At 62.2% G+C, this 25,282-nt stretch overlaps 1 protein-coding gene across 5 annotated transcripts in view; it reads right to left on the minus strand.

Moving 5' to 3' along the window:
- Positions 1 to 439: 439 nt before the first annotated feature.
- Positions 440 to 25,282, minus strand: part of SH3TC1 (SH3 domain and tetratricopeptide repeats 1) — a 31,918-nt gene continuing 7,075 nt past the window's right edge. For 2 of the 5 annotated variants that reach the window (XM_078068337.1, XM_078068336.1), the window contains 15 exons: positions 23,651 to 23,778; positions 22,409 to 22,514; positions 21,469 to 21,615; positions 20,675 to 20,945; positions 19,693 to 19,769; positions 18,813 to 19,008; positions 16,275 to 16,408; positions 13,725 to 13,766; positions 10,437 to 12,092; positions 8,220 to 8,400; positions 7,065 to 7,215; positions 5,846 to 5,968; positions 4,995 to 5,145; positions 3,943 to 4,139; positions 440 to 1,569 (listed from right to left, as the gene is read on the minus strand). In XM_078068337.1, coding sequence (XP_077924463.1) covers positions 1,312 to 1,569; positions 3,943 to 4,139; positions 4,995 to 5,145; positions 5,846 to 5,968; positions 7,065 to 7,215; positions 8,220 to 8,400; positions 10,437 to 12,092; positions 13,725 to 13,766; positions 16,275 to 16,408; positions 18,813 to 19,008; positions 19,693 to 19,769; positions 20,675 to 20,945; positions 21,469 to 21,615; positions 22,409 to 22,514; positions 23,651 to 23,778 — 3,818 coding nt within the window. In that variant the 3' untranslated portion in view covers positions 440 to 1,311. Of the gene's footprint in view, positions 1,570 to 3,942; positions 4,140 to 4,994; positions 5,146 to 5,845; positions 5,969 to 7,064; positions 7,216 to 8,219; positions 8,401 to 10,436; positions 12,093 to 13,724; positions 13,767 to 16,274; positions 16,409 to 18,812; positions 19,009 to 19,692; positions 19,770 to 20,674; positions 20,946 to 21,468; positions 21,616 to 22,408; positions 22,515 to 23,650; positions 23,779 to 25,282 lie in introns of those variants that run through there. The other 3 variants (XM_036102445.2, XM_078068338.1, XM_078068339.1) reach the window with 3 other exon arrangements.

The raw sequence follows: 25,282 nt of genomic DNA on the forward strand, positions 1-25,282 counted from the left end.
GCGGCCTCCTCCCACTTTCCACGCCCAGCCCGGAGAAGGCAGTTTGGGGTCAAGGTTGGAAGGTTCAGCTGTCTCTCTGCTGCCCCCTGGTGGGAGCGGCCAGGACGGGGCCTGCAGGCCACCTCTGAGCCGGGCAGGGGCTGGGGGCTCCCCTGGACCCCAGGGACAGTAAGGATGGTGGAGATCCCCTGCCTCCCTTCCTCGGGGCCTTCCGGGCTCTGCCGCCTCTCCTGGGCGCGGAGCCAAACCCAGAGCTCTGCCCACCGGCCAGTCCCTCTGCCGGCCTCGGTTTCCCCTTCTGCTAAAGGAGGGTCTCAGACGAGGGGAAACGAGAAGTGATGTTTTCGGGGCACAGGTGTCCACGAGATGAAGATGTTTTCCAGCTAGGTGGAGGCGGTGCTTACACATCACCGTAAATACACAAAATGCCACTGAATGGTCCACTTTAAATGGTTAATTTTATGTGGATTTCACCGTATTTAACAAAATAAATTAAAGAAAAAGAGGAGATTGAAATAACGCCGTGTGGGTGAGAGCCAGCCAGGAGACCCACGGCCTCGCTGGGCCTCAGTGTCCCTGCCGGTAAATTGAGGGTCCCCGGCGCTTGGCGGCCCCGATGCGCCTTTAAACACGCTCGGCAGCGGGCTCCGCACACAGGCCCGGTGGGGCTGGGCCACAGGACACTCAGGTCGGGGAGCACTGGGGCCACCTTCCCCTCGCCCTGTCTCTGTTGCCTTCGGGACACTGACATGCTAACACCCTCTTCTCGGACCCGCCCTTGGGTCCTACGGCAGAGCATCCCTTGGGGCAGGCGGGCAGGGGGTACGCTCGGCCCCGCCTGCCTGCTGTGTGATGGTGGGCCGGGCACCTACCCTCTCTGTGCCTCCATCTCCTCCACTGGAATGAAGACAGTACCAGCCCCAACTTGCAGGCCTCGTGAGGGCAGTTTGAGGGCTATAGGCAGGGCCAGAGTCGGACACACAGCGAGGGCATGGGCAAGGGAGAAAGAAGATGCCCAGGGAACCTCACGGCCACCTTCACTCTGACGTGGGGGAACTGGGTGTGGGGGGCCGGCAGGGGGGCCAGTCCTTCCAGCTCATCGCCGCAGACGAAGTGCAGCCATAGGGTGGTCCCCGAGGTCGGGGCCTGGGCCTTGGGCACCCCCCTGGAGGCAGAGTGGGGGACGGGGCCTTGCAGGTTCGAGCAGACTCCTGCAAAATCACATATTGCTATGTGCCCCCCACCTCCGTGCCTCCGTTTCCCAGAAAATGAGCCTCGCAGAGACACTAGGAGAGGTGGGGACAGCGGTCCTCAGGGCGGGGCGCTGGGGGCCAGCCAGGGTGCCCGCCCCCAGCACCGCTCTGGGGCCAGGTTGACCCTGCGGATGTTGAGCTCAGTGGCAAAGGTCCTGGCCTTCTGGTAGAAGAAGAGGGACTTCTCGCGGTCCAGGAGGAAGTTGTGGTAGATGGTGGCCAGGCGCGTGTAGATCTTCATCTGGGCCTTCTTGTTGCCCAGGTCCACCGCCGCGGCCAGCGCCAGCTGGTAGTACCCGGCCGCGTCGAAGGGGTCCTGAAGGGGAGATGGCGTTTTGCCAGACTCGGCGCTAATGCCCCTGGGTGCGGGCGGGGGCTTGCCCGTGCCCAGCCTCCCCGACCTGCCCACCCCCAGCCCCTCCTGAGGGAGCGCTAAACTCAGACCCTGCCCTTCCCTGCGCCGCTCGGAATGGGAGGGCTTCCTGGAGGAGAGGACATCCCAAGTAAGGAACTGGCCACAGCAGGTGCTTGCTTGGGGGGTGGTGTGTATCTGTGTGTGTGTGCCTGTCCTGTACGGGGGCCACAGGGAGCCTCTCTGCCTCCTGGGCGTGTGCCGGAGGGGAGGAAGTAGGCCTGCGGCCCCTGATGGAATTCCAAGATCTCCTCGTGGTGAAGACAGACGTGGTGCTGACGGCGGTCACGGCAGGGAGGCCCCTTGACCCCAGCCTCCCGGGCCCAGGGACCTTTCCTTCCTGCACCATGAGACCGTGGAGAGATAAGGTCCTGTTCCCAGAGCCTGGGCATCAGGTCAGGTACCCTGGGCCCGGCTCCCTGACTCTTGTCTTGGACAAGTGTGTTCACCTCTCCAGCCTCAGTTTCCCCTTCTTGTGCAGAGCTGCTTAGTCATCAATCTCATAGAACCTGGGGTTCTAAGCTCTATGTGGCCCCATCCTCAGATGACCCAGGGGTCAGGAGCATTATGTCACAGACGACCGAGGGCTCTGGGTATAAGGAGCACAGCTGAGGTGGGCCACAGGCCTGCCCGACCCCAGCCTCCACGGCCCCTGCACGGGGGAGGGCCCAGTCCAGAGCCTAGCCTGGGACAGCAGGCACAGACATGGAGCATGGTCACTGGGTCAGACGGCGTGGGTTCTGAGGTCCCGGGCACTGGATCCCCACCATGCGGCTCCCAATCCCTACTCTGATTAACGGACCATGCCCGGCCTCAGTCTCTGCCCTGTCCTGTGGGGGCACCTCTCTTCTAGAACTATAAAGCATGTGAAGAGCCAACCACACAGAGCTGGGATCACACAGAGGCTGGGTCACATACAGCCTGGATCACAGAGCCTGGATCACACAGAGCTTGGATCACACAGAGCTTGGATCACACAGAACCTGGTTGTCACAGAGCCTGGATCACACAGAACCTGGATCATACAGAGCCTGGATCACACAGCTACTAGATTGCACAGAGCCTGGATATCACAGAGCCTGGGTCACACAGAGCTTGGATCACACAGAACCTGGTTGTCACAGAGCCTGGATCACACAGAGTCTAGATTGCACAGAGCCTGGATATCACAGAGCCTGGGTCACACAGAGCCTAGATCACACAGAGTCTAGATGGCACATGGCCTGGATCACACAGAGCCTAGATCGCACAGAGCCTGGAATCACAGAGCCTGGATATCAAAAGCCTGGGTCACACAGAGCCTGGATCACAAAGAGCCTGGAGGGCACAGAGCTAGGATCATAAGAGCCTGGATGGCACATGGCACATGATCTAGACAGAGTCTAGATCACACAGAGCCTGGATGGCACAGAGCCTGGATCACATAGAACCTAGGTCGTGCAGAGCTTGGATCACACAAAGCCTGGATCACAAGGAGATTGGATGGCACAGAGCCTAGATCACACAGAGCTTGGATCACACAGAGTCTGGATATCACAGAGCCTGGGTCATGCAGAGCCTGGATCACATAGACTGGATGACACATGGCCTGGATCACACAGAGCCTAGATTGCACAGAGCCTGGAATCACAGAGCCTGGATATCACAAAGCCTGGGTCACACAGAGCCTGGATCACACAGACTGGAATGCAGTGAGGCTAAGCCGCAGTACCCACCACTGCCCACAAGCTCCCCCAGCACTGTGAGACTCTGACATAGCAGGAGGCCGCAGTGACCACCTCCAACCACCAGGTGTCACTAGTGCACAGCCAAAGCTGCCCCAGGCAGGGAGCTGGGGGCCACCAACTGGGTGGGGGTCTTCCAGTGCCCCCCCGCTCCTAGATGGCATTCAGGGGGGAGGTGGAGGGGGAGAAGTCAGCCCTGGGCTGGGGCGCACCCCCTTCAGCCGACACGGCGCAGGGCCGCGGTGCAGTGCAATGCTATCCCTAGGGTGGGACGATGGGCATCGGTGGGCGTAGGGGAGCGAGGGAGACCTCTCCAGGCTCTGGTCTGTGTCTGCTGCGGGGCTGGGAGCGGATGGGGGAGAGGCCCCGGCGCCAGGGCCTGGGACGGTGTCTGCTGACCACGCCTGCTCCTCACGGCCTGGCCTGGAGCTCCGCGGGGCAGACACCGGGGCCAACGCTGGAGGAGGGCGGGACCCCGACCTGGGGGTCTGCGTGCGATCCCACGCCAAGAGGGCCCCAAGTGCCCCGAGCCCTGCCCCCCGCCCCCACCCACCTTCAGATCGTAGAAGATGATGTCGCCGAGCACCAGATACACTTTCACGTAGTACAGGGTCTCCTCATCGAACTGCAGGGGCGAGCTGCAGAGCGACAGAGCCTTGAGGTAGAAGTGCTCCGCCAGCTCGCCGTGGCCCAGCCGCTGGTGCAGGGCCGCCAGCCGGTGGTAGGCCACTCGCTCGTTCAGCCGGTCCCCTAGGGACGCAGGGGAGGGGGCGCGCGTGAGGTTACAGCTGCAGGGGTGGGGGGCACAGACCAGCTCCGGCCCCCACGCCCACACTGTCTCAAAGCTCCAGCCAGTCACTTCCCGTCCCAAGACTCAGTCTTCCCATCTGCACAGCGGGCCCAGTATTGCCTGCGCCCTGTCCACGTCAGGAAGGTGGACATCCCAGCTCTGTGTCTGCACACGGCTGCCTGGAGGGGGTGACAGCAGGCCCCAGAGCCAGGCAGTCTGTGCATCGCCAAGCACTGGGACTCCGGCCAACCTGCAGACACGACAGGGCCCCTCCCTGCTGTATTAGCAGGAGCCCCCTCCCCCCACCCTCGGGGCGTGGCCAGACCCGGCTGTCTCCAGGTCCCTGCCGGTTCCCCGTGGGGCCTGCACACATGCCCTGCTGTGCACCCAGCGCGTGTGTCTCTCTGGGGTGCTGGGACAGGGGGTGCCCGGCATTGAGGGGACCGGGGTGTGGCCAGCCAGGAACAGTGGGGCCGGCAGAGTGCGGTGACGGGCACCAGTAAGGCATGGCATGTGTGCAGGGACGGGAGACAAGCCTGGGTGTCCACAATGCAGGGCCACCAGCCGGCCTCCCGGTCAGCCGGGAGAGAGGCGGAGGAAGCCACAGAGCGGACACGCAGCGAGTGGGACGCTTCCTGAGAGGCCCCGACCCGTCCCCCGGGCAGATTTGGGGCCGCTCAGCCCAGCCCCCCGGCAGGAGAGAGGGCAGCTGCAGCCCCGAGCAGCCCCGCAGGCGTCCTGGGCTTCGGCCTCCTGTGCCCACCCTGCCGGTGCCGGAGGCGGAGGCCCCGCGGGGGCCGGTGTGCAGGGCTCACCCCGGGTGATGCTCAGCGCCAGGGCCACGTGGGCGAACTCCAGGCCCTCGCGGGGCGACTCCAGCTCGGCCAGCAGCGCCACCAGCTTGTTGCACAAGCGCAGCTCCACCTCCTGGTTCCCTGTGGTCACGGCCAGCGGCAGCGCCCGATCCTGCCGCACAGGCAGTGGTCAGGCCTCGCCCGCAGCGGCCGGCCGGCCCAGGACCGCCCCAGGGCCCTGAACACACACAGGGAGCTTCCACCCCTCCACCCCTGCGTCTGTATTCAGCTCTGGCCCCCGAGGGCAAGGTCAGCCCAGAGAGGCCCTGACAGTCCCAGGGCCACTGGGCCTTGAGCAAGCTGGGGTGTGACCTGCAGCCCATCTCAGTAACCTCAGACCGCCCCCCACACCCCGGGCGATGAGAGCCTGACCAGGAGGGTCCAACACCCCTCCGCGCTCTAAAAATGCATGTCTCTCTGTACCCCAGGGCTGAGCTGCACGCCGTGAGCCGGGCGGGCAGGGAGAAGCCGGCCTCCTTGGGAGGCTCCTACAGCCCTGGGCCCCGGTGCCAGTCCCCCCACTGACGTGCTGTCCTGTCTCTCTGAGCCTCAGCTTCCTCATCTGCAAGACGGAGCAGGACTCGCCTCCCAGCTGTTTGAGGACCTGTAAGCCTGAAGCTGCCTCTGTCCCTCAAACAGTCCCTCCTTTCTCCTTCCCTCCCAGGTTGGGGGTGGGGGTCCAGATCACCCCAGGTGAAACCAACCAGAAACGAAGCGAGTGCATGGGGCAGCCCTCCAGTCCAGGTGGGAGGCCTCTGCCAGCCCAGTCCTGTGACTCGGCCCTCGAGGCCCACCCTCGTCACCCAGCTCACCCGGTAGAAGGACACTGCTTTCTCTCGCTCCCAGGTCCCATTGAAGAAGATGTCCCCAGCCGCCTCAAACAGCTCCAGCCCCAGGTTGGGGTCCCCCGTGTACAGGGCCGCATTCTGTGCCACCTGTGGGCATGCCGGAACTCTCATGAGACCCACAGTGCTCTGGAGGGAGCTCACAGCCTCCCCAGCCGCCCCCAGGCCCTTGAGGCGGCCCTGAGGATGCACGACACGTGCGCTGGGTGTCTCTTTCCTCTCCACACCTCCGTCCCTCAGCAGGGACTGGCCTGTTTCCAGCCCCTGTGCAGCTGGGGACATCAGCTCCTACTACGTAGCAGGGGGAGCCCCATCCAGCTGGGGCCCCGGGAGTCGGCAGGTAGGGGCCACTGAGGACTCTGGGACAGAGCTCGGAGGGGGCTCTGAGTCCTGCCGGCCACTCCTGGACCCTGGCGTTCTCTCCTCCGGCTTCCCCTCTACTATTTATTTTCCTCCGCGGCACTTGGCAACACCTGCCTGTCTCTCCCACCAGATGCTAAGGCTGTTGGTTCTCCGATGCATCCAGGGCCCAGCAAGGTGCCTGGCGCGTAACAGGTGCTCAACAAGCACCAGGAGTGGACAGGAGTGGGCTAGCCCCGCGGGCAATCCAGAACCCGCCGCACTCCCATGCACCTCTGGCCTTCACCACCACACCCCTGTCCGCAGCCCCGAGGCGGCCCCGAGTCAGAGCTGTCAGAACTGCCCTCCCCGCCCCCCGCAGCCATCCGCTCCCGCTCTGGGATCTCAGCCCCTGGCCCAGGGAAGTACACAGCAGGTGCTCAAAAATGGAAACACTCATGAGCCTCATGAGTCTCTCAATTTACTCAAAATCATGTCACGTTTGGGAACTCAACTGGAAATGGAGCTCCCGTGATGAATGCGTTTTTTAAGGAGACAGGCCATATGCTGCTGAAGCAAATTCTTCTGTGTGTCAGTCGAGTGAACGCATCATCTGCACGTTTATTGAGCACTTGCTGTGTACCAACACAGTGGTGGGCGCGGTGAGGGGCACAGGCGTCTGGGCCCGGGGGCTGGGATTGTTGTGGAAGATGCTGGGGGGCGGGGCATCCAGGGCGGGGGTGGCAGGGGCAGCTGGCCAGCAGCAGGTGCCCGCAGCGGGCTGGGGATGAGGGAGCGAGCGAGCCAGGGAGCGGAGTGTGCACGCACGCGCCCCACGCCCTTGCACCTGGATGTAGAGATCCACCAGCTCGTTCTGCTGGAGGATGTAGTAGATCTTCCCTGCCTGCAGCCAGGCATGCGCCTCCTTCTCCTTCTTCTGGAGGTCGATGAAGATCCCCAGACTGCGCTTGGTGTAGTCCAGCGCGGACTTGTAGGCCCTGGAATTCAAGTGGGCTGGTCAGAGTGGGCGTCCCCAGGCCGGCGGCCTGCAAGCAGGCATGCCAGGCTCTTCCCAGTGCCTGTCGGGTGACTTCTGTGCATCCGGCAACAGTAGAAGACGCTCTCTGGAGGGAACGGGGAGGAGGAGCCGGCCACCCTCTCCGCACCCCACCCCGACGCCCCAGACACGGGCCCGCCCGACCCCTCCAGCCACAGCCCGGAACATCAGCGCTGGGCAGAGATTTACAGATAATGTAGGCCAGCGGTTCCCAAACTCAGGTATGATTGTAGGGCCCTGCTCCCAGAGCTTTGGACTCAGCAGGTCTGGGGTGGGGCCTGGGACTGTGCATTCCCAGGAGGCTCCCAGGTGATGTGGATGCCGCTGATCCAGGGACCCTGCTTTGAGAAGCATCGATCAAGGTCACTGTCCATTAGTCCTGCTGTGAAACTGAGGCCCAAGGGTGTGGGGTGGAGGCCGAGATGGGCCCATGGCTCCTTCCCTGCCTCTCAGTGAGTCCCCAGCTGGATGGGGAGGTGATCAGTGATCTTCCCGGGCCGTCCGTTACCCCATCTGATCAGGATGCTCAGTGTGGGCATCACCCCGGACAGGTGACCCTGAAACTCTGCCCACAGGAAGCAGGCAGGACAGCCAGCTACCTCTCCGTGGATGAGAATCCTTCAGGTCCATGTGGCCACTGTGTGTGTCATCCGAGGGGACAGTTGGGGACAGGCTGCCCGGCCCAGAGCTGGACTGGCCAGAGGAGACTCAGGGCAGGCAGAGGTCAGCTTACTAAAGCCACCAGGACAGGAAGAATGGCCCAGAAATGCACACGCTGCCTCCACCGGGAGGTTGGGAGGTGTGTGGGCAGAGGACAGCTGTCCTGGGACCCACAAGCCCTGGTTGGGATGACCCCCAGGCCCGCCGGCTCAGAGCCTGTCTGACACCAGGAATGAAACAGTCCCTGAGGAGAGGTTGCCCCCGGATCGGGGCCGGTGTCCTTACCGCTCAGTGCCCAGCGACAGGTAGAGCTGGCTGATGGTCTCCAGGAGCTGGCCCTCCAGCGCCTTGTCGGCCACCCTGCTGGCCAGCGAGAGCTGAAACTCGTGGTAGACGACGCACTGGGCCTTGCTGGGCAAGACTCTGCTGTAGAAGTGACACAGCTGCTGGACGGCTCGCAGCTGGCCTGGGCGGGGAGGACAGGAGGAGCACGTCACCATCGTGCATTGCAGTGACATGGGACATCTGCAGGGCTCAAAGGCCCCCGCTGTGTGCCTGCGTCTTCCGTGCCTCCAGCCGGGGTCGTGGCAGGTGGGGAAACTGAGCTCAGACAGGCTAGGCCACCTGCTCAAGGTCGAGCAGCCGAAGCGCACCGTGGGGAGCCCAGGCAAGGCATGTCACAGACACGCTGCTGACCACTTCCACGATTCCCAGGCCTGGGGGTCCTGGCCAGCCCCTCCCAGCACGCCGGGCAGCCTGCCTCTGCTTCCCAAGACCCCTCCCGGCCAGACAGGGGCTGCCTTCGCACCACACTGACCGGCAGACGGCACCAGGCGGGCACGCTGAGTCCGAAGCAGAGTACCGGGTCTAGAGCACACAGCGCATGGTGGGGCTGGGATTCAGACCCAGCTTCCAGCTCCTTTACGGAGCCAGGCTCCGAGCCCACAGCCTTACTTGCCTCGCCTGAACCAGGGGGCTGAGGTTGGTCGAGAGCTTTCCCCACTAAACCTATCCAGACATCAAGGAGGACACAGACGATCAGAACAACCCCGTGACCCATGCGACCTCACACGTCCTGTTCTCTGGGACAGATCATGTGCCGAGTCCCAGAGCAATTCTCAGTACATGTGAGGGGATGGGCGTCTTACAAAGCATGGAACGAGACCAGAAATCAGTAGGAAGGAAGTTCGGGAAATTCACAGGTATGTGGGTACAAAAAACGTGCTCCTAAATAGCCCGCGGCTCACGGAAGACATCACAACGGGAACTCGACGGTATTTGGAGATGAGTGGAGATAAAAGCACAACGTACCCAAACCTACAGGATGCAGGACTGCAGCATTTAGAGGGACTTTCTAGCTCTAAATGCCTACATTAAAAAAGAAAAATTTCAGATAAAAAATTTAAACTTCCACCAAAAAGAGGAGGTAACTAGACCCAGAGCAAGCAAAAGGAAGGAACAACAAAGGTTCAAGAGCAAAGATAAAATAGTTACATCGAGAAGAGAAAAACCGAGAGAGAAAATGAATGAAACTGAATGATGGATCTTTGGGAAGATGAGCAAAACGGACTCATCTTTAGCCAGACCAGAAGAAAAGCTGTAAAATTGTCAGAATCTGCAGTGAATGAGGGGGCATTAGCACCAATCTGACAGAAACGAAAGGCACAGAAGAGGATGAACGATTTATGCTGACAAAGGTCAACCTCGATAAAACGGACAAACCTAGGGAGACACAAGCTACCAAAACCAGCTCAGAGAGGATGGAGCGACCCTCAGTGTCCTTGAGGTTTAGCACGGGGGGAGGGGGACAGCGGGCCTTGTGAGCGCAGCCAGGACCTGCCCGAGGCTGCAGGGCACGTCTAGGGACCCGGCTCTTGGTTCCTCCTAGGGGTCCAGAGGGTCCCCTTCCAGGCTCAGTGAGTGTCCTATATCCCTCAGTGGCTCCCCAGTGCTCTCGGGGAAAATGCCAGCCCACAGTCTGGATTCCCTGGCCCCTGCTTGGGTTTTCACCACCCACCACCCAATGCACCCATCCCAAACTCTGCATCTCCCTGCATGGCCCAGCCTCTCACCCCAGAGCCTTTGCATGGGCTGCACCTTCTGCCTGCCCTCCATCCCATGCTTGGCTAAACCCTCCTCAACCCTGAGGTCCCATGAGTCGGGGCCGGGAGCCTCCCATCATCACGAGGAGTACCCCCTTTTGTGCCTCCTGTGACCTGGGCATCAGTTTCCCACATTTGGCCACCAGCGGAGGCTGCACAGAGCCTGGCGTGCTCCGAGAGCCACCCCCAGCCAGCCTCAAGGGCACCTGCAAGTATCTGCAGGTTTCCACCACCCAACACTCTGGATGCTGGGAAAACCACCGCTTGCCTCCGGGTCGCAAACCCCGGGCGTGTTTCTGGGCAGAAATGGAAAGAAAACACGTTATCTCCCAGGAAGCCCGCGTGTGGACCCCGACCCGGGGAAGAGTGGGGCCGGGAAGCGGGCGCGGCTGACGCTTACCCTCCAAGTGGTCCGTCTCCACGGCGACCAGAAAGGCCCACTCGTAGTAGCACTTGCCCTGTCGGGCGAGGGCCCTGCGGGTGTACAAGTGGCCCAGCCTCAAGAGCACCCAGGTGAAGTCCTGGCCGCACTCCCTGCCGGGCAGCCGCGAGAAGAGCTTCACGGCCTCCAGGTGGTAGTGCTGGGCCAGGCCCCCCGCGCCGGCCTGCAGGCACAGGGCCCCGAAATTGGCCAGGACTACCGCTTGGTTCCGCAGCTGGCCCCGGGTCCTGGCCACTCGCAGGGCGCGGTAGTAGCCCTCGGCCGCCTGCCGGGTCCTGCCCGTCCTCCTCAGGGCCACGGCTGCCATGTTGGCGATCACGCCCTCCTGGTCCACACTGGCCACCGCCACGTCCAGGACGGACTCGAGCATGTCCAGGGCCACCGCGCTCTGCCCGTGAAGCACGTACAACCAGGCCAGCGCCACCACGTAGTCCACGGCCAGGCGGCCGCCCGCCCCCGCGGCCGCGTCCACGGCCTGCGTCATGAAGCAGATGGCCGTGGCCTGCTGCCCGTGGTGGCTGTGCAGCTGGGCCAGGCTGGCGCAGAGGGGGCCGCGCAGGGGGCCCGAGGCCGCGGAGGCCAGCGCCTGCCGGAGGTAGGGCGCCGTCTGGGAGGGCGGCCGGTGGCGCCGGGGCGAGTTCCGGAGGACCAGGTCCGCGCTCCGGAGCGAGCTGCCCGGCGAGCCGCGGGCCCGCAGCGAGGCGGCCCTGACGCAGCTGAGCACCAGGTGCGGCAGGCACCGGCGGCTGTAGACGTCCGCCAGGAGCAGGTAGCCGTCCGCGGGCCACCAGGCCTCCGGGGAGCCCGAGGCCGCGTGCAGCAGCAGCAGCCTCTCCAGGAAGGGCAGCGCCGCCTCGGGCTGCTTGAGGCGGGCGTGGTGCTTGGCCAGCAGGAAGCAGGCCCGGGCCTCGGCCTGGGGGCTCCGGCAGAGGATGGCCCGGCGCAGGGCGTGCCTCAGGAGCTCCGCCTCGGCCTCGGTGCTGCAGACGTGGCCGGGCGTCCCCAGGAGCAGGGCCGAGGCCTTGGGCAGCACCTGCGCACACCTGTCCTTGTTCTTCTGCTTCAGGTGAACGGTGGCCAGGTTGGCATACACGGCCACCACCAGGGAGAGGTCGCCAAAGCGGCCCCCCAGCGCCCCCAGAGCCTCCTCGAAGTACACGCGGGCCTGGGACAGCTTGAGCCTGCGCACGCACAGCCGCCCCAGCAGGAAGCAGAGCCTGGCGAGGGCCATGGGGAAGCCGGCCTTCTTGGCCGCCGCCCGGGCCTGTGCCAGGTGCCCGGCCAGCTCCTTCTCGTCGCTGAAGCCACAGAACAGGGTGCTGAGCCCCGGCAGGGAGAGGTCGTACAGGCCGCGGAAGCAGGCCTTGTACCCAGGCGCGTCCAGGAACAGCAGCAGCGAGCCCAGGGCCTCCGGGTGGGCCCAGTCGGCCCCCGCGTCCAAGCAGAAGGAGGGCTCCTCGCTGTCCCGTGAGCTCGCACCACTGGCCGCCGTGCACAGACCCCAGGACACTGGCTCCTCGGGGCAGCCCTGGCCGGACTTGCATTGTTCTAGAACATTCTTCACCTTCTGGAGGGTCTCACGTGGCTCTGGGTGCAGGCAAGGCTGAGGCATTTCTGCAAAGCACCAACCCCCCCGGATGGATTAGAGTCTGATCGGGGTCCAGGCCGGGGTAGGGACATCCCTCCGAGCCTCAGTGTCCCTGTCAGGTACTGCCTGAGCCTCCCCTACCTGAGCGTCAAAATTCACGTGAAACGCCGAGCCCAGAGCCCAGCACCTGGCACTCAGGGGGAGCTCAAACACGGTTACAAGAATAAGGATCGGTTTGGCCAAGCTTTTCACCCGGTAACCCCTTCCTATGCTTCCCGTTTGAAAGCACCGCTCTGCGATCACTCGGAGTCCTTTCCCCTCCAGAAAGAATTAAAGCCACTTAACGGACAGACGTGTCCACGTTCCCGGCTACAACCGCCTCCGTGGGATTTCCCAGTGCTTGGGGGTCTCCTGTCAGGTGCAGGACCCCCGTGAAAAATCATTATGAGCCAATCAGAGCTATGGGTCAGCAGGTGCTCACAAGCCACCCACAGAACGGACGAAACCCGCACCACTGGAGGACAGCGATGTCTGTGTCCCTCTCTCCAGCTCTGGCCTGGGACCATGCCTGGTAAGAAAGATGAGGAATGGCTCCCAGACCCCGGGTCTCCACCTTCCCCCTGGCTGGTTTGAGAATCCGAGGTCCACAGCTACTAAAGGGACAAGGTGCTGGAGAATCTGGGGACGCCCACTGCCCAAAGCGCCCGCCCACCGGCCTGTTGGCTTTGGACAGAGCCAGTGCCTGAAGGCACATCCAGGGCTGAGCTTCCTGTTGGGAAAACATGAGCTTAAAGAGGAATGTGTTTGGAAGGAAAGAACCAGCATCTAAAGACTCTTGTGTTTTGAGTTCACATGCAAACAATATGTTCAGAACTCTCTTTATTAGTCTATAAAGGCTAGGAATAAAAAAGAATTCAGTGTGGTTCAGGGGCAAATGTCTGACCTGACTACCTGATGTGTGGGTGTGAATGTGCCCCCACCCCCTCCAACGCTGGCAGGTCCTGCCTCCCCTCACTCAGCAAGCCCCGGGCTGCAGGGAGGGCCCGGGAGTAGCCCTGGAATATCCAGAACCTTCCTTGTCCAATACCCAAAGTGGCCCTTCCCTGTTTGCGTCTAGGTGGACCCATTCCCAAGGAACCCCAACGGGACCTCGGGCATTCAAGTCCCCAGGATCTCCCCGATGCAGACCCTCTGTGGGGGGATGAGATGGTGGTGTGGAAGGAGGAGGGGGTCTCCCTTAACCAGCTCCAAGGGGGAAGAAGAGGCAGATCCTAGAGGGATTTCTGCAGCACGAAGCTCCAAATACAGGCCCTATACCCCCTTCACTCTCGCAAAGCAGAGAATTTCAGCTGGTCTAGGTTTCAAGAAAGGAACCCACGGTCAGGCGTGGGCTCAGGCAATGGAGAGGACGCCCCCACCTTAGCTGGAGGGCTGGCGTGTTCACGGGGGACCCACTACCACAGCAGCGGGGGGCTTCACCTTTACCTCATCCACCTCCCCTGCAGGGCCGGACGCCCCACCTGCCCGCCCTCCCCCACGAAGGTGTGAGGTCCCGGCCCAGCACCCCATCTCTACCCAGCTCTGCAGCCTCTGCCTGGCATCATCCCCCGAGGCCCCGCCCGTCCCCATAGGAACTCTGCCCTGTGGAAAGAACCTACCTTGTTCTTCCAGCTGGTCAAACTCGGCTTCTTCTAATCTGTCTGAAATGGGGGAGAAGCGAAGCGTCACCCTCGGCCAGCACCTCTGGGAGGGGCCATGTCGGGAAGGGGTGGTGACACCAGGACAGGAACACTCGGGCAGCCTGAGGGGCTGTGGAGCTAGGGGATCCCCCGGTCGGTCGAGGGGCTGAGAACCCCCATCTTGCAGGCTCTGCCCCACCCCACCCTCTCCAGAGGCCACGTGCTTCTGCAGCCACTGCTCTGGGAACTGGGGTGCGCTGCCCACCATGGGCAGCCCTCGGCCTCACGGGCTGTCCCCGGGAACAGAGGGGAGCTCCACTGCGCCCCCACCCTCCTCTCGCCAGGGCCAGCCCTCCCTAAGCCTCGCTTTCCACCTCCTGAAAGTGGGCTGACGCTAGCAGCTGGCTGGGAAAAGTCGTATGAGGTGTGAAGTCAGCCACGACAAACGTGCAGGCTCGTGGGAAGCTCTGTGGCCCCTGGAGGAAGAGGACCCCCAGAACGCCCCCCCTGCACTGAGGGGTGCCGACAGCCTTCCTAAAACAGAAGACATCGCATGCCAGGCTGGCTTAAGCCTTATACGCTCAGCTGAAATCTAAGTTTGCCTGTTTAGAGAAACCAATCTGTGGGAACCTAGAAAGTTTAACTCTGCTGTTGGTGGAGAAGCTCCCGCAGTGTGCATCAGCACGTAGACCGCGAGCAATGTGTGTATGTGTGTGTGCGCACGCGCACGTGTGATGTGTAGGTGTGTGCATGTGTGTGCACATGTGATGTGTAGGTGTGTGTGCATGTGTGTGCATGCACGATGTGTAGGTCTGTGCACGTGTGATGTGTGTGCATGTGTGTGCATGTGTGTGCATGCATGATGTGTAGGTGTGTGCACGTGTGTGCATGCATGATGTGTAGGTGTGTGTGCATGTGTGTGCACGTGCGATGTGTGTGCATGTGTGTGCATGCACAATGTATAGGTGTGTGCATGTGTGTGCATGCATGATGTGTAGGTGTGTGCATGTGTGTGCACATGTGATGTGTAGGTATGTGTGCATGCACGATGTGTAGGTGTGTGCACGTGTGATGTGAGTGTGCACGTGTGTGCATGCATGATGTGTAGGTGTGTGCATGTGTGTGCATGCATGATGTGTAGGTGTGTGTGCATGTGTGTGCACATGTGATGTGTAGGTGTGTGTGCATGTGTGTACATGCACAATGTGTAGGTGTGTGCACATGTGATGTGTGTGTGCATGTGTGTGCATGCATGATGTGTAGGGTGTGTGCATGTGTGTGCACGTGTGATGTGTAGGTGTGTGCATGTGTGTGCATGCATGATGTATAGGTGTGTGCACGTATTTGTAGGTGTGTACATGTGTGTGCATGTGTGATGTGTAGGGGTGTGTGCATGTGTGTGCATGCGTGATGCGTAGGTGTGTGTGCATATGTGTGTCGTGTGGTGTGTAGGTGTGTGCACGTGTGATGTGTAGGTGTGTGCACATGTGATGTGTAGGTGTGTCCATGTGTATGTGCGCACGTGTGTCCTGTGTGGTGCGTTGGGGTGTGCATGCATGATGTGTCGGTTGTGCACATGATGTGTGTGCCTGTGTGCATGCACACGTGTGTCATGTGTGGTGTGTGCGTGCATGCGTGTGCACGTATGTGTAAGTGTGTGTGTGTGTGTACACACTTGTATGCCCCTCCACCGATGGGATGACGGAACCAGCTAGCACGTTGCGCCCACGGCCGTCGACCAGCAAGCTTGCTCGGCACCATTCCCTCTGTTGCTACTCACACGCTCCCCACCTCACCCGTGGCCCTGCCTTCCGAGGACAGGGTGGTGGGGCGAAAGCAGCATTGTCTTTAGGGGGTGGCAGCCCTGGGGTCCAGCCCCGGCCCCCCAGCGATCAGGCAACCCGGCCAGACCACAGCCGCACGAGCCCAGGCCCCTCAACGTTGTGACGGGAGAATGGTCACTCCCACACACACCGTGGGAGAGGCGGCACGTGGGCAGCGGGCCAGCCCCAGGTCTGTGTGCCACCCCACCCCCGCCCCGGGGGACTGTGGCTCTTAGGCCAGCACTTCCTGGGCAGCAGGGAGCCTCGGGGCCACTCAGGGGCATCTCCCTGCCCCTTTCTCTGTGCCCCCCTCTGCGTCTGGCCCGCTGCCCCTAGACGTCCCAGAGGAGTAGCACCATCTGCTGGTCACTTTTAAGTGCCCGGGGCTTGGCGCAGGAAGCCGGGCCTCCTGGAAGGGGGATGGGGGGCAGGGGTTGCCGTGAGCAGTGCACGGAAGCCAAACAGTCATGCTCCACCGAGGGGACAGTAGTACGTCCTGGCCCGGGGCTGGCGGCCAGCAGCCCATGCGGCCCTGCGGGAAAGTGGTCTGCTTCCAAACCCTCCAGTCCCTCTGCGAATCTGCCCCTAGAAACCGTCCGGAGCACCCGGCTGGAGGGGGCGGCCAGCTGCAGGTCCTGTGACGTCCCTGCAGCCAGGGGGAGGCGCGGGAGGAGCAGTGCCCCACCGCCCGCACCCCCACACCTACCCAAGCTGTACACCGTGCAGACGTCCGCGCCAGACGCCCTCCTCAGTAGCTGCCTGGCATCCTCCTCCGAAAAGCGTCCTTCATTGCTGAAGAATGACCTTTCTTCTTCATTGAGAAAAATCACATTTTCCAGCCTGGAAAAAAAAAAAAAAAGGTGCTTTATTTAAGACAGCACGTTTCCTAAGTAAGACGCATTTCCACTCTCTCATTTGAGCGACAGGCCCCTCACACCTGCTCTGTGCCCAATGATGAAGACACGGGACAGAAACAAAAAAGATCTGCCCTCAAGGCTGCCTCATCCTGCTGGAGGCAGACGTCCAGGAGCAGGAGAGGTGGCTACGGACCCAGTAGGTCATGGCAGCCAGAGAAGGTGAGCTCCTAGGCAGCCTGCAAAGCCCCGCTTCAAATGCCCCTTCCCCTGCGAAGCAGGTGGTGACAGCTGCAGGCAGACAGTCCCTTCGGTCCTGAGCTCCCACGGCTCCGTGTATGGCCCCTGCAAGTGCTCCCCGCAGTGCCCCACACAAACACCGGGTGTGAGTCTGCGCCAGGTCAGGGAGATGGAAAACAGGAAGCAGAGCAGGGAGAGAAGGAACAGGCGATTTGCGCCTGTAGGACTGAATTAGCAGCATTAATAGGAAACTCTGAAAAGCACTTGGAAACTGGAAGGAGCTATTTGGAGACATTGAAGAAAATCTCAGAGCGACATCTGGAGCATCCGACAAAACAACAGGCCTGTGTTCCTCAGGGACACGGCATCCCAAAGGTCAAGGAGATGAAGGAACTGTCTCAGACTCAGGAGGCGAGGCTGGTGCCACGTGGTCTGGAACTTTCTCTGGGTTTGGAGGGCATGCCTGGGACACTGGCAAGAGCTCCTCCAACAGCCGTCCCAGCTCAGGCAAGCCCAGCCGTCTGCGCAGAGATGCGGCCTCCCCTGGACGAGACAGGACTTGTCTAGACCGAGGGTCCCCAGACAGCGTTCCGCGGAACTCCAGCCGCTGGGGCTGTGAGAGAGGGTCCTGAAGGTGAAGTCAGTGCAGAAACACATTCCAACAGGGAAAGGTCAGACTTCGCAGCGCCTTCCTAGTGCGGACCGCCAGCCAGGCACGCGGGGGCGTCCCCACCTCGCGGGAGCTCTGCCAAGTTGGTGACGGAACGCTGGGAGGAACGCGCTTCGGGAAACGCCGGTCTAGCCGCGGCTCTCAGCTCCAGGCCAGCCAGCTTCGAGCCGCTCCTGACGAGCAGGTGCAACAGACACTTTTAAGTTCGCCAAGCCAAAGCGGCCCTCGAGATTTGGTCCAGGAGGCGCTGGTCTGTGAATGACCCCGGATGTTGAGGCCAGAAGATCCCCTGCAGATGTGTGCGGGAGGCCAGGCCCAGGGGCCCGGGGACAGACCCAGTGAAGGCCTTTCCATACACCCACCTTCTCTGGGCTCCCCGACTGAGGTCTTCACAATGGAAGCTCAAGGCCAGAGGAACAGAAAGGCCCCATATGATGGGCATAGCTGTGCTCGCGGACCGCTCTCCCAGGACGCCCGTGCTGCTGCCCGGGGCCACAGTGGGGACGCTCAGAATTCCCCACATGGGGTGGGCACGTCATCAGCAGGTGTGGGAGGTCCCATAGGGAGAGGAGCACGTCCCCAAGGATGAGCCACTGGAGAGGGGACTTGGACTCCTCAGGGGCGCACATGTCCACACAGTCGTTCTCGAAGGCGGACAGACCTGCACAGCTGGACTCAAAGTGCTCTGATGGCAGTAGCAGCCTTTGACACGGGTGGTCGCCAGGGTCTGGGTCACAGGGGGCCTTGAAGGACAGGCCCAGGGCCCGCGAAGGGCTTTGTGAAAGGGAGTGGCACAGTGCGCAAGGATGAACAGTGTCCCTCAAAATTCATTCATGTCCACCTAGAACCTCAGAAGGTGACCTTATTCAATAAAGGGTTTTTGCAGGTGTAATTAGTTAGGACGAGGTCACACTGGAGTAGGTGGGCCCTGATCCAAAAGCGGGTGTCCTTCTAGTAAGAGGGATGCACAGACCCATGGGGGCGGAAGGGGGGGCACATGAGGGCAGAGCAGAGATTGGGGTGATGCGGCCCCAAGCCCAGGAACGTTGCAGCCGCCAGGAGCTGGACGAAACTAGGAACGATCCTCCCCTGGCACCTCCAGGGAAAGCGTGGCTCCATGACCCCTGATTTGGGACTTGTGGCCTTGAGAACCGGGACAGAATTGCCCTCTGCTGTTCTCAGCCCCTGGCGGGTGGTGCTTTGTCACTAGGCAGCCCCCAGACCACGCTGGAGTTTGGGGAACAGCCCCTGCCCGGCTGCACGTGGTGAAGGACATGGGGGTCCAGACAGGAAGCTGAACCAGCCCCGGGGACAAGGGAACCGGGCCTGGACAGTGGCCAGGGGGAGGGACAGGGAAGGGAGCGCCGTCCAGGACCACGTCCAGGTTTGTCACCTGGGCGTCAGCCAAGGGCGAGGGTGGCAGGATCCCCACAGGGGTGGAAGTGCGGGCTCGGGAGGGGACAGGGCCTCAGCCACTCACTCAGACACTTGGCCCTGCACACTGACGAGACTCGTCCGCACAAACCCGACCTGGCCCGAGGCCGTGTGCCGGCCCAGGCACCAGGGCAGGCCGGGCACCTGGGCGCCCAGGATCTCGATGATGTCACCGCCTCGGAAGGTCATCTCTTCAGGCCCGGAGCCCTGGTAGTCTGCCACTGCTGTGGCCAGGCCCGTGGCTGCAGGAGGGGGGTCACACGGTCAGCGCTGGGGGCAGACTCAGAGGGGCCCTCTGCCGGGAATGAGTGGTGGGGGTTGCAATGAGGCGTGGCCACTGCACCCAAGGGGCTGGGCCTCTAGTGGTTCCTGGAGAGGGCGCTTGATCCCCACACTGAGGAGGAGAAACTGAGGCCCAGGGTTGTCCACCTCCAAGGCCAGGGACTTCTCCTCTGTCCCACCCCCACAAGGCCAGGCTAGGGCCCATCCGGGGCAGATGCAGCTGTAAACATAGGTCCCTCTCCCATGGGGCCTTATGTTCACTGAGCAGGTACACAAGGCCATCCCCGCACCAGCCGGCTTGGAGCAGGGCAGGGAGTACTGGACCAGGAGCCCAAGCCGAAGGCCCACGCTGTCTTTTCAAGAGAAGCCCTAAGAACTAAGCCTCAAGAGCCTCCATTAGTACAAATTCAGCCGGAGCCTAGCCCACCCGTGCAAGGGCCCTCCGGCATGTTGAATGTGCAAGCCAGAGAGAAAGCCATGCCTGATGGATGGCCTGTGAGGTGACACTGAACTGGAGAGGATTCTAGCTACCTCCTCCGGCTTGGGGAGGATTCATGGTGAGCACAGAAGCTTCCAGAATGCTGGTGCCTGCCCCACTTTGCCCATCCCTTTCCCAGGGGAGGAAGGCCAGTGGAAGCATTTACCCATCAGTGGGATGTCCGATGTCACAGGTCCATTCATGGAGTCGTCGATGGGGTCCCAGGGGACCCTAAGAGCCCATCTGGAGTGGGACGAGAGAGGATTTCAGGTGTGTGGCAAGTTCAAACTGAGTCACCTGGGCAAGTCAGCAGCCCCCAGGGACCCAAGAGAATTCCACCACTTGCCCGACTACACACACACACACACACACACACACACAGATGTGTGCGGCCTTTAGGCCCAGGTGTGCGGCATGGCCTGCAGAGAGCCCCGTGCTGCCCAGCCCAGGTGCCTCCTGCCCTGCCTCAGGCTGGCATTCTGGGACACCTCCCTCCATTCACCCAGGACAGAAGCTGAGCCACTGCCTGTTAGTTCACAGCTTCTGAACATCAGGTCATCGAGTTTCTCTCTTTGCTTTGGCTGCCAGGAAGCTCCAAGCCCAGTTAACGCCCCACATTCAGCACGTGAGCAGGAACTTAACATGTGACCCATCCTCGCCCTCCCCAGGCTTTATCTGCCTTGTGCCTCCCTACTATGGGTACACATTTGGCAGCTAGCTCCCTCAAAAGCTTTCCAGAACAAGCCAGAGTAGGGGCGCCTGGGGGGCTCGGAAGGGTTAAGCGTCGGACTCTTGATCTCGGCTCAGGGCTTGATCTCAGGGTCGTGAGTTCAAGCCCCGTGTGTGGCTCCAAGCTGGGCATGGAGCTGACTACTTAAAAAAATAACAACGAGCTAGAACACGAAGCAAGAGTTCTGGGCTGCACGCTCCTGCCCAGGCAGCCCTACTGGGGAATGTCAGTGTCCTCATGCAGGTGGCAGCTCACGGCCACACACCAGAAGCAGTGGAAGAGGGACCCGCGAGGGTCTGCTAGGGGCCCCTGTCCACCTCCTCTGCCCTGCGGATGGGCTGGGGCCTGGGGGGTTCTCCGTGAGGCCCGACAACGCACGGGACGGGCTGGAAGCACAGAAACAAAGTTCGGTACCTACTGATGAAATGGAATCAAAGTTTCTGGAGTGGCCGCCGCTGCCACCTCCTCGGAGGACGTGCCGGGGTTGGGAGCGGAAGAGTCCACTGCCGGGGCTGCCTCTCCCTGGGGAACCGCCGAGGCTCGCCTGAGGGCCCGGGGGCCGCTCCCTGCACCCCGGGGGCTGGTCTTCACTCGCACACGGTGGTCAGGACACAGGACGAAGACAGGACCTTCAAAGTGACAGACGGTGTCCTTCAGGGTGGCTGGACGCTCTGCCAGGTGGGACCCACCTGTCCTGCCAGGTGACACGTGTGAAGGGAACCCTGCAGGGTCTCCCCGGCCCCAGGCTCTGCTCAGACCTCACCCAGCCTCAGACCCTCAGGGCCTCAGTTTCCCTGAGGGGCCTGACCCGTGATCCCAGGGGTCCTGTCTGCTGGGACCACCCCTGGGAGCCCGGACCCCTCTCTTCTTCTCTGAGGCCAGGGTAGGACAGGCAGCTTTGGGTTCCGTTTGCTGCTGACTTGCACCCATGATGAGGCCACCATGGCACTCAAAGCAATATCGGGTCAGGACCTTGGGGTGGGGGTGCCGCTTGCAGAAACACTTTCACTATTATTTTTGGGGGGCCTGACCAGGTCTTTACAGCAAAGTGACAGGGCCCGGGCATTTCACGGCCAGGGTCCCCCCATGTACCCCTGCGTGAGGCCCCGTCAAGTCTCCCCGTGCACGCCAGAGCCTCCAGGCCCTCCTCCCCCGGGCGTCCCGAGCACAGCGTGGGGCCGGCCCGTGTCACCGTCACCACGCGGTGCTCACCTTCCTGGGCGAGGAGGCTCTCGTGCGTCAGCCTCAAGGCCTCCTGGTCCACATGGACTTGGACAGCTGTCTCCTCGTCCTTGCTGGGTGAGAGCAGCCAGAAGGCCTGGTCCACGAGTAGGTTTTCCAGGCAGTGATGAGTGAAGCCTGGGGGCCAGACAGGCTGGCTCACCAGCGGGCTCCAAAGGGAGGCAGGGAAGCCTTCAGGGCCCCGGTGCTGGGGGATCCCCGTCCTGCTTCAGGGACTCGCGGCACCATCCACACCCCAGACAGGCCCCAGGTCTGACCGTCTGGGCTGTGAGTGGACCGGCCATGACCGTGGGCAACACCCTGGACTTCCCTGTGCCCTGGCGAGTTTAGACGAGGACAAGTCACTCGAATGACCCTCAGTCTCCTCATCCATGAGACGGGACCAGAGCATTCAGGGAGAGCGCGTACACTCGGGAGTTGGCACAGGCCCCACGCAAGATGCTCAAGACGCTGTCACTCTTATTTTCCACTCTCCCAGGCTGAGACCGAGGTGGCGGAGCACGGTTCCCCAGAGACGCAGCCGGGCCCACAGACGCCTCTGAACGGATGAGGGTCCTTTAGAAAGCAAGCTCTCTGTCCGGGCTGGAAATAACCCGGTCTGTGCTCAGCGGGTCTGAGCTCAGCCTCCCTCGGGGTCTGGCCGCGCAAAGCTCCGCACACAGCGCAGCGCGGGCAGGGACGCGGGAGGCGGCCCGGGTCTCCGCACAGACCCTGTGTGTCTGCGCCCCGCCTGTCACGCCATCTCTCCCCGAGAGCGGGTGAGCACTAAGTCCCGCGGCCCGCTGCCCCGGCCCTTGTGAGCGGTGCCGTGCTGAAGCCCGATTTATGACATTAAGTGCTCGGCAGTGTGTGACAAGTGTCCTCTAAGGGGGGTCCCCACAGCCAGCTCTGGGAGGGACCCCCACTTTACCAAGAGCGTGGTAGGTGGAGAACTTCCAGATTTCCTCGAAAGTCTTAAAGGTCACCACGATCCGATCCTGGTCACTGTGGATAGACAGCAGCCTGGCCGACAGCTCCTATGGGGAAGAAACAGTCCCGGGCGGGGGGCTTTCAGGCATCTGACCGCCAGGAGGACAGAGCCGCACAACAGAAGCGTTTTGCTCAAGTGACCCAGGCAGGCGGGGAAGCACAGAGCCGGTTCCTCTACGGCCCGAGGCTGGGGCTCTCAAGCCAGCCGTGGCTCCCCAGTATCTCTGCCAAGCCTGCTCCTTCCCAGAGCCCCTGCGGGCTCCGTGCTCCAGCCCCTGCCCTCCGCGACAGCAGGTTCTCCCCGCAGGCTGGGCTCTCAGCCCTGTGCAACCCAGCCTTGCCTCCCAGCCCTTCCCGCAGCACCGACGGGGGGATGCGTCCTCACTCCGGCACCCCCTCTCCTCTGACTCCCATCCCATGAACACCCCAGGTGGTGACCGGGCAGGAGCGTCACCCCAGCACTTATAAGGCACAGGGCGTGCGCTGGGGAAGGGGGTGCTGCTCTGCACTCCGCTTGACAGACTGAAAACAGGCCGCGTTTCTTGTCCAAGGTCTGACCCTCAGCACATGGCACGGCCGGGTTCAGCCCCTTGCCCGACACCAGGCAGGGCTGGTATTTCCGTGCCGTTTGCAGGATCCGCACCTCGGCTCTGTGGGGTAACAAGTAAGCATCCCTGACAGGTGGCTGAGGGAGCTGGGTTCACAGAGGCCAAGGTCAGGCGGGCTGGCTGCAAGGTCACCTGGTGGCTGCCTAGCCCCAAGCCCCAGGACCTCTGTCATGGAGAGGTCGTCCTGCCCAGCCCACTCCTCGGCCACCGTGCAGAGGCCAACAGGGGCCTGGCTCCATCATCAGAGTAAGATCAGCACACACCAGTCCTTCTTGCTCCCCATGACAGGGACTTTAAGAATATCAGCAGGGTGGGGGGCACAGAGAGTGGGAGGGGACCTGGGAGCACCGTGGGCCACGTGTGGCTAGAACTGCAGGTGTGATCGGTGGCCCCCTGACCCAGACATCCAGGAGAACAGCCGGGACAAGTCATGGTGCCACCACCTGTGGCCTTGGCCCCTCAGGGACAGAGGCCTGGGCGTCAAAGGCCCTCCTGCTAGGTCTACCCCGTCCCCTGTCCGTTCTCAGGCTTGGAGCCCCTGTGCCTCCCGGGCCCCCGGGAGAGGCCAGGCTCACCCCCAGCGCACGGGCCACCTCCCGGCTGTCATTTTCCAGCAGGCGGAGCCGGCTCCTCACGGTCTGCTGCAGGCTGGGGTCCGGCAGCCCCGTCTTCCTCCGCACGGCCCGCAGCTGCAAGGTCAGGTCTGGGAGGGGCAGCGGGAGCCAGCACTCAGCGAAGTCACCAGTCACTGTGACCTCCGGCCCCGACCTCTCCCACCGCTCCAGACAGGGGCATTCAAGCTCCAGCAAATCACCCACAGGTGTCCCAGGACTTACCATCCTCTCGCCTAAACTGACCCCTCCCCCTCCCCCTCGTTCCCATTTCCAAAAGGGTTCCCAGCCCCCACCCAGCTTAGACCAAGGACACCTCCCTGCACCACACAGCATCTGGGTCCACCGGTGAACTGCAAAACCAAGCCGAACCCTCCGTGGCCCCTTTCCCCGTGGCCCGGGTCCCATAGGTCTGCCCTGGGCGGTTGTCCAGGCCCCACCCCCCAACTCCACGCAGTCCTCCGGTCCTCAGAGAGCCAGAGGTCTCCTTACAGTGAGCTGCACGCCCCCGCTCTCAACCCTCCCAGGCCGCCTCCAGCCGTGTGGACCCTTTGAGTTCTGGAAATACGGCCAGTGTAACTGTGGCAACCAGATTTTTCATTTTAATTCAGTTAAACGGAAACAAAAACCGTGTGGCTCCAATACTGGATAGGACGGCTGCAGGCTTTTCCTTCTCAGGGAGACTGAGACACAAGCCCTTTCCACCTTCCCACCAGCACAGCCTCGAGCCTCTGGCTCTGCTCGCCCATCACCTCTTCTCTCCCTCCCCTCTAGCCTGGGGCCTCTCTGCTGCCCTAGGAGATCAAAGCACCCCCACACATCCTGCCCCAGGGCCTTTGCACTCACTACATCCTCCACCTGGAGCAGTCTCTCCCAGACCAAATCCTGGCCTGACAGGCTGCCTAAAATTCACATCTCTGCTCAAATGCCCCCGCCTGCCCTCACCCCTGCCCCCTGAAGAGGCCTCCCAACTGTGCTGAGAGCCCCAAAGCATGAGCTGCTCTGAAGGGGTGGAGGGGGCATGGGAGAAGGGGGGAGGAAGCAGGAGGAGAGAGAGGGGGGAAGGGAGAGAGAAGGGGTGGGAGGGGAGAAAGAGAAGGGGGGAGGGGAGTGTGGGGTAGGGGAAGGCAGGGGAGGGCAGTATGGAGACCACTGGGATCTGGAATCAGGCTCACTCCCCCAGCAGGAAGCATGCCCAACATTTCACAACTGGTTCTGAGATGTGACACCTCCTATTCCCGTAAGAGGGCGGGTGGCGTTTTCAGACCCAAAATAATCTGCTGCTTGCTCAACACCCCCTGGTCATCGTGATGACCACAGGCAGCGCCGGCCCCCTGGAAGGAACGTCGGAGGACAGGCGGGTGTCAAGGCAAAGTGAACCACCAACAACGCTGGGGTTTCTGTGCCGCCACCACGGGGGCCGGGAGTGGGGTCTCAGGGGTCGGGGACTTCTTACCGCCCCGTCCCCCTCCACCACCCAGGGCTGCCTCCCCTCATCTGCGCCCTGCAGAAATCCTGCTGATCTGCGGAGCCCCCTCCCCAGATGCCGGTCCCTCTGCGGCCCCACAACACAGTGGGCTGGTTGGTCTGGTTTTA

Source organism: Halichoerus grypus, chromosome 3, assembly GCF_964656455.1.
Source record: "Halichoerus grypus chromosome 3, mHalGry1.hap1.1, whole genome shotgun sequence".
Lineage (NCBI taxonomy): Eukaryota > Metazoa > Chordata > Mammalia > Carnivora > Phocidae > Halichoerus > Halichoerus grypus.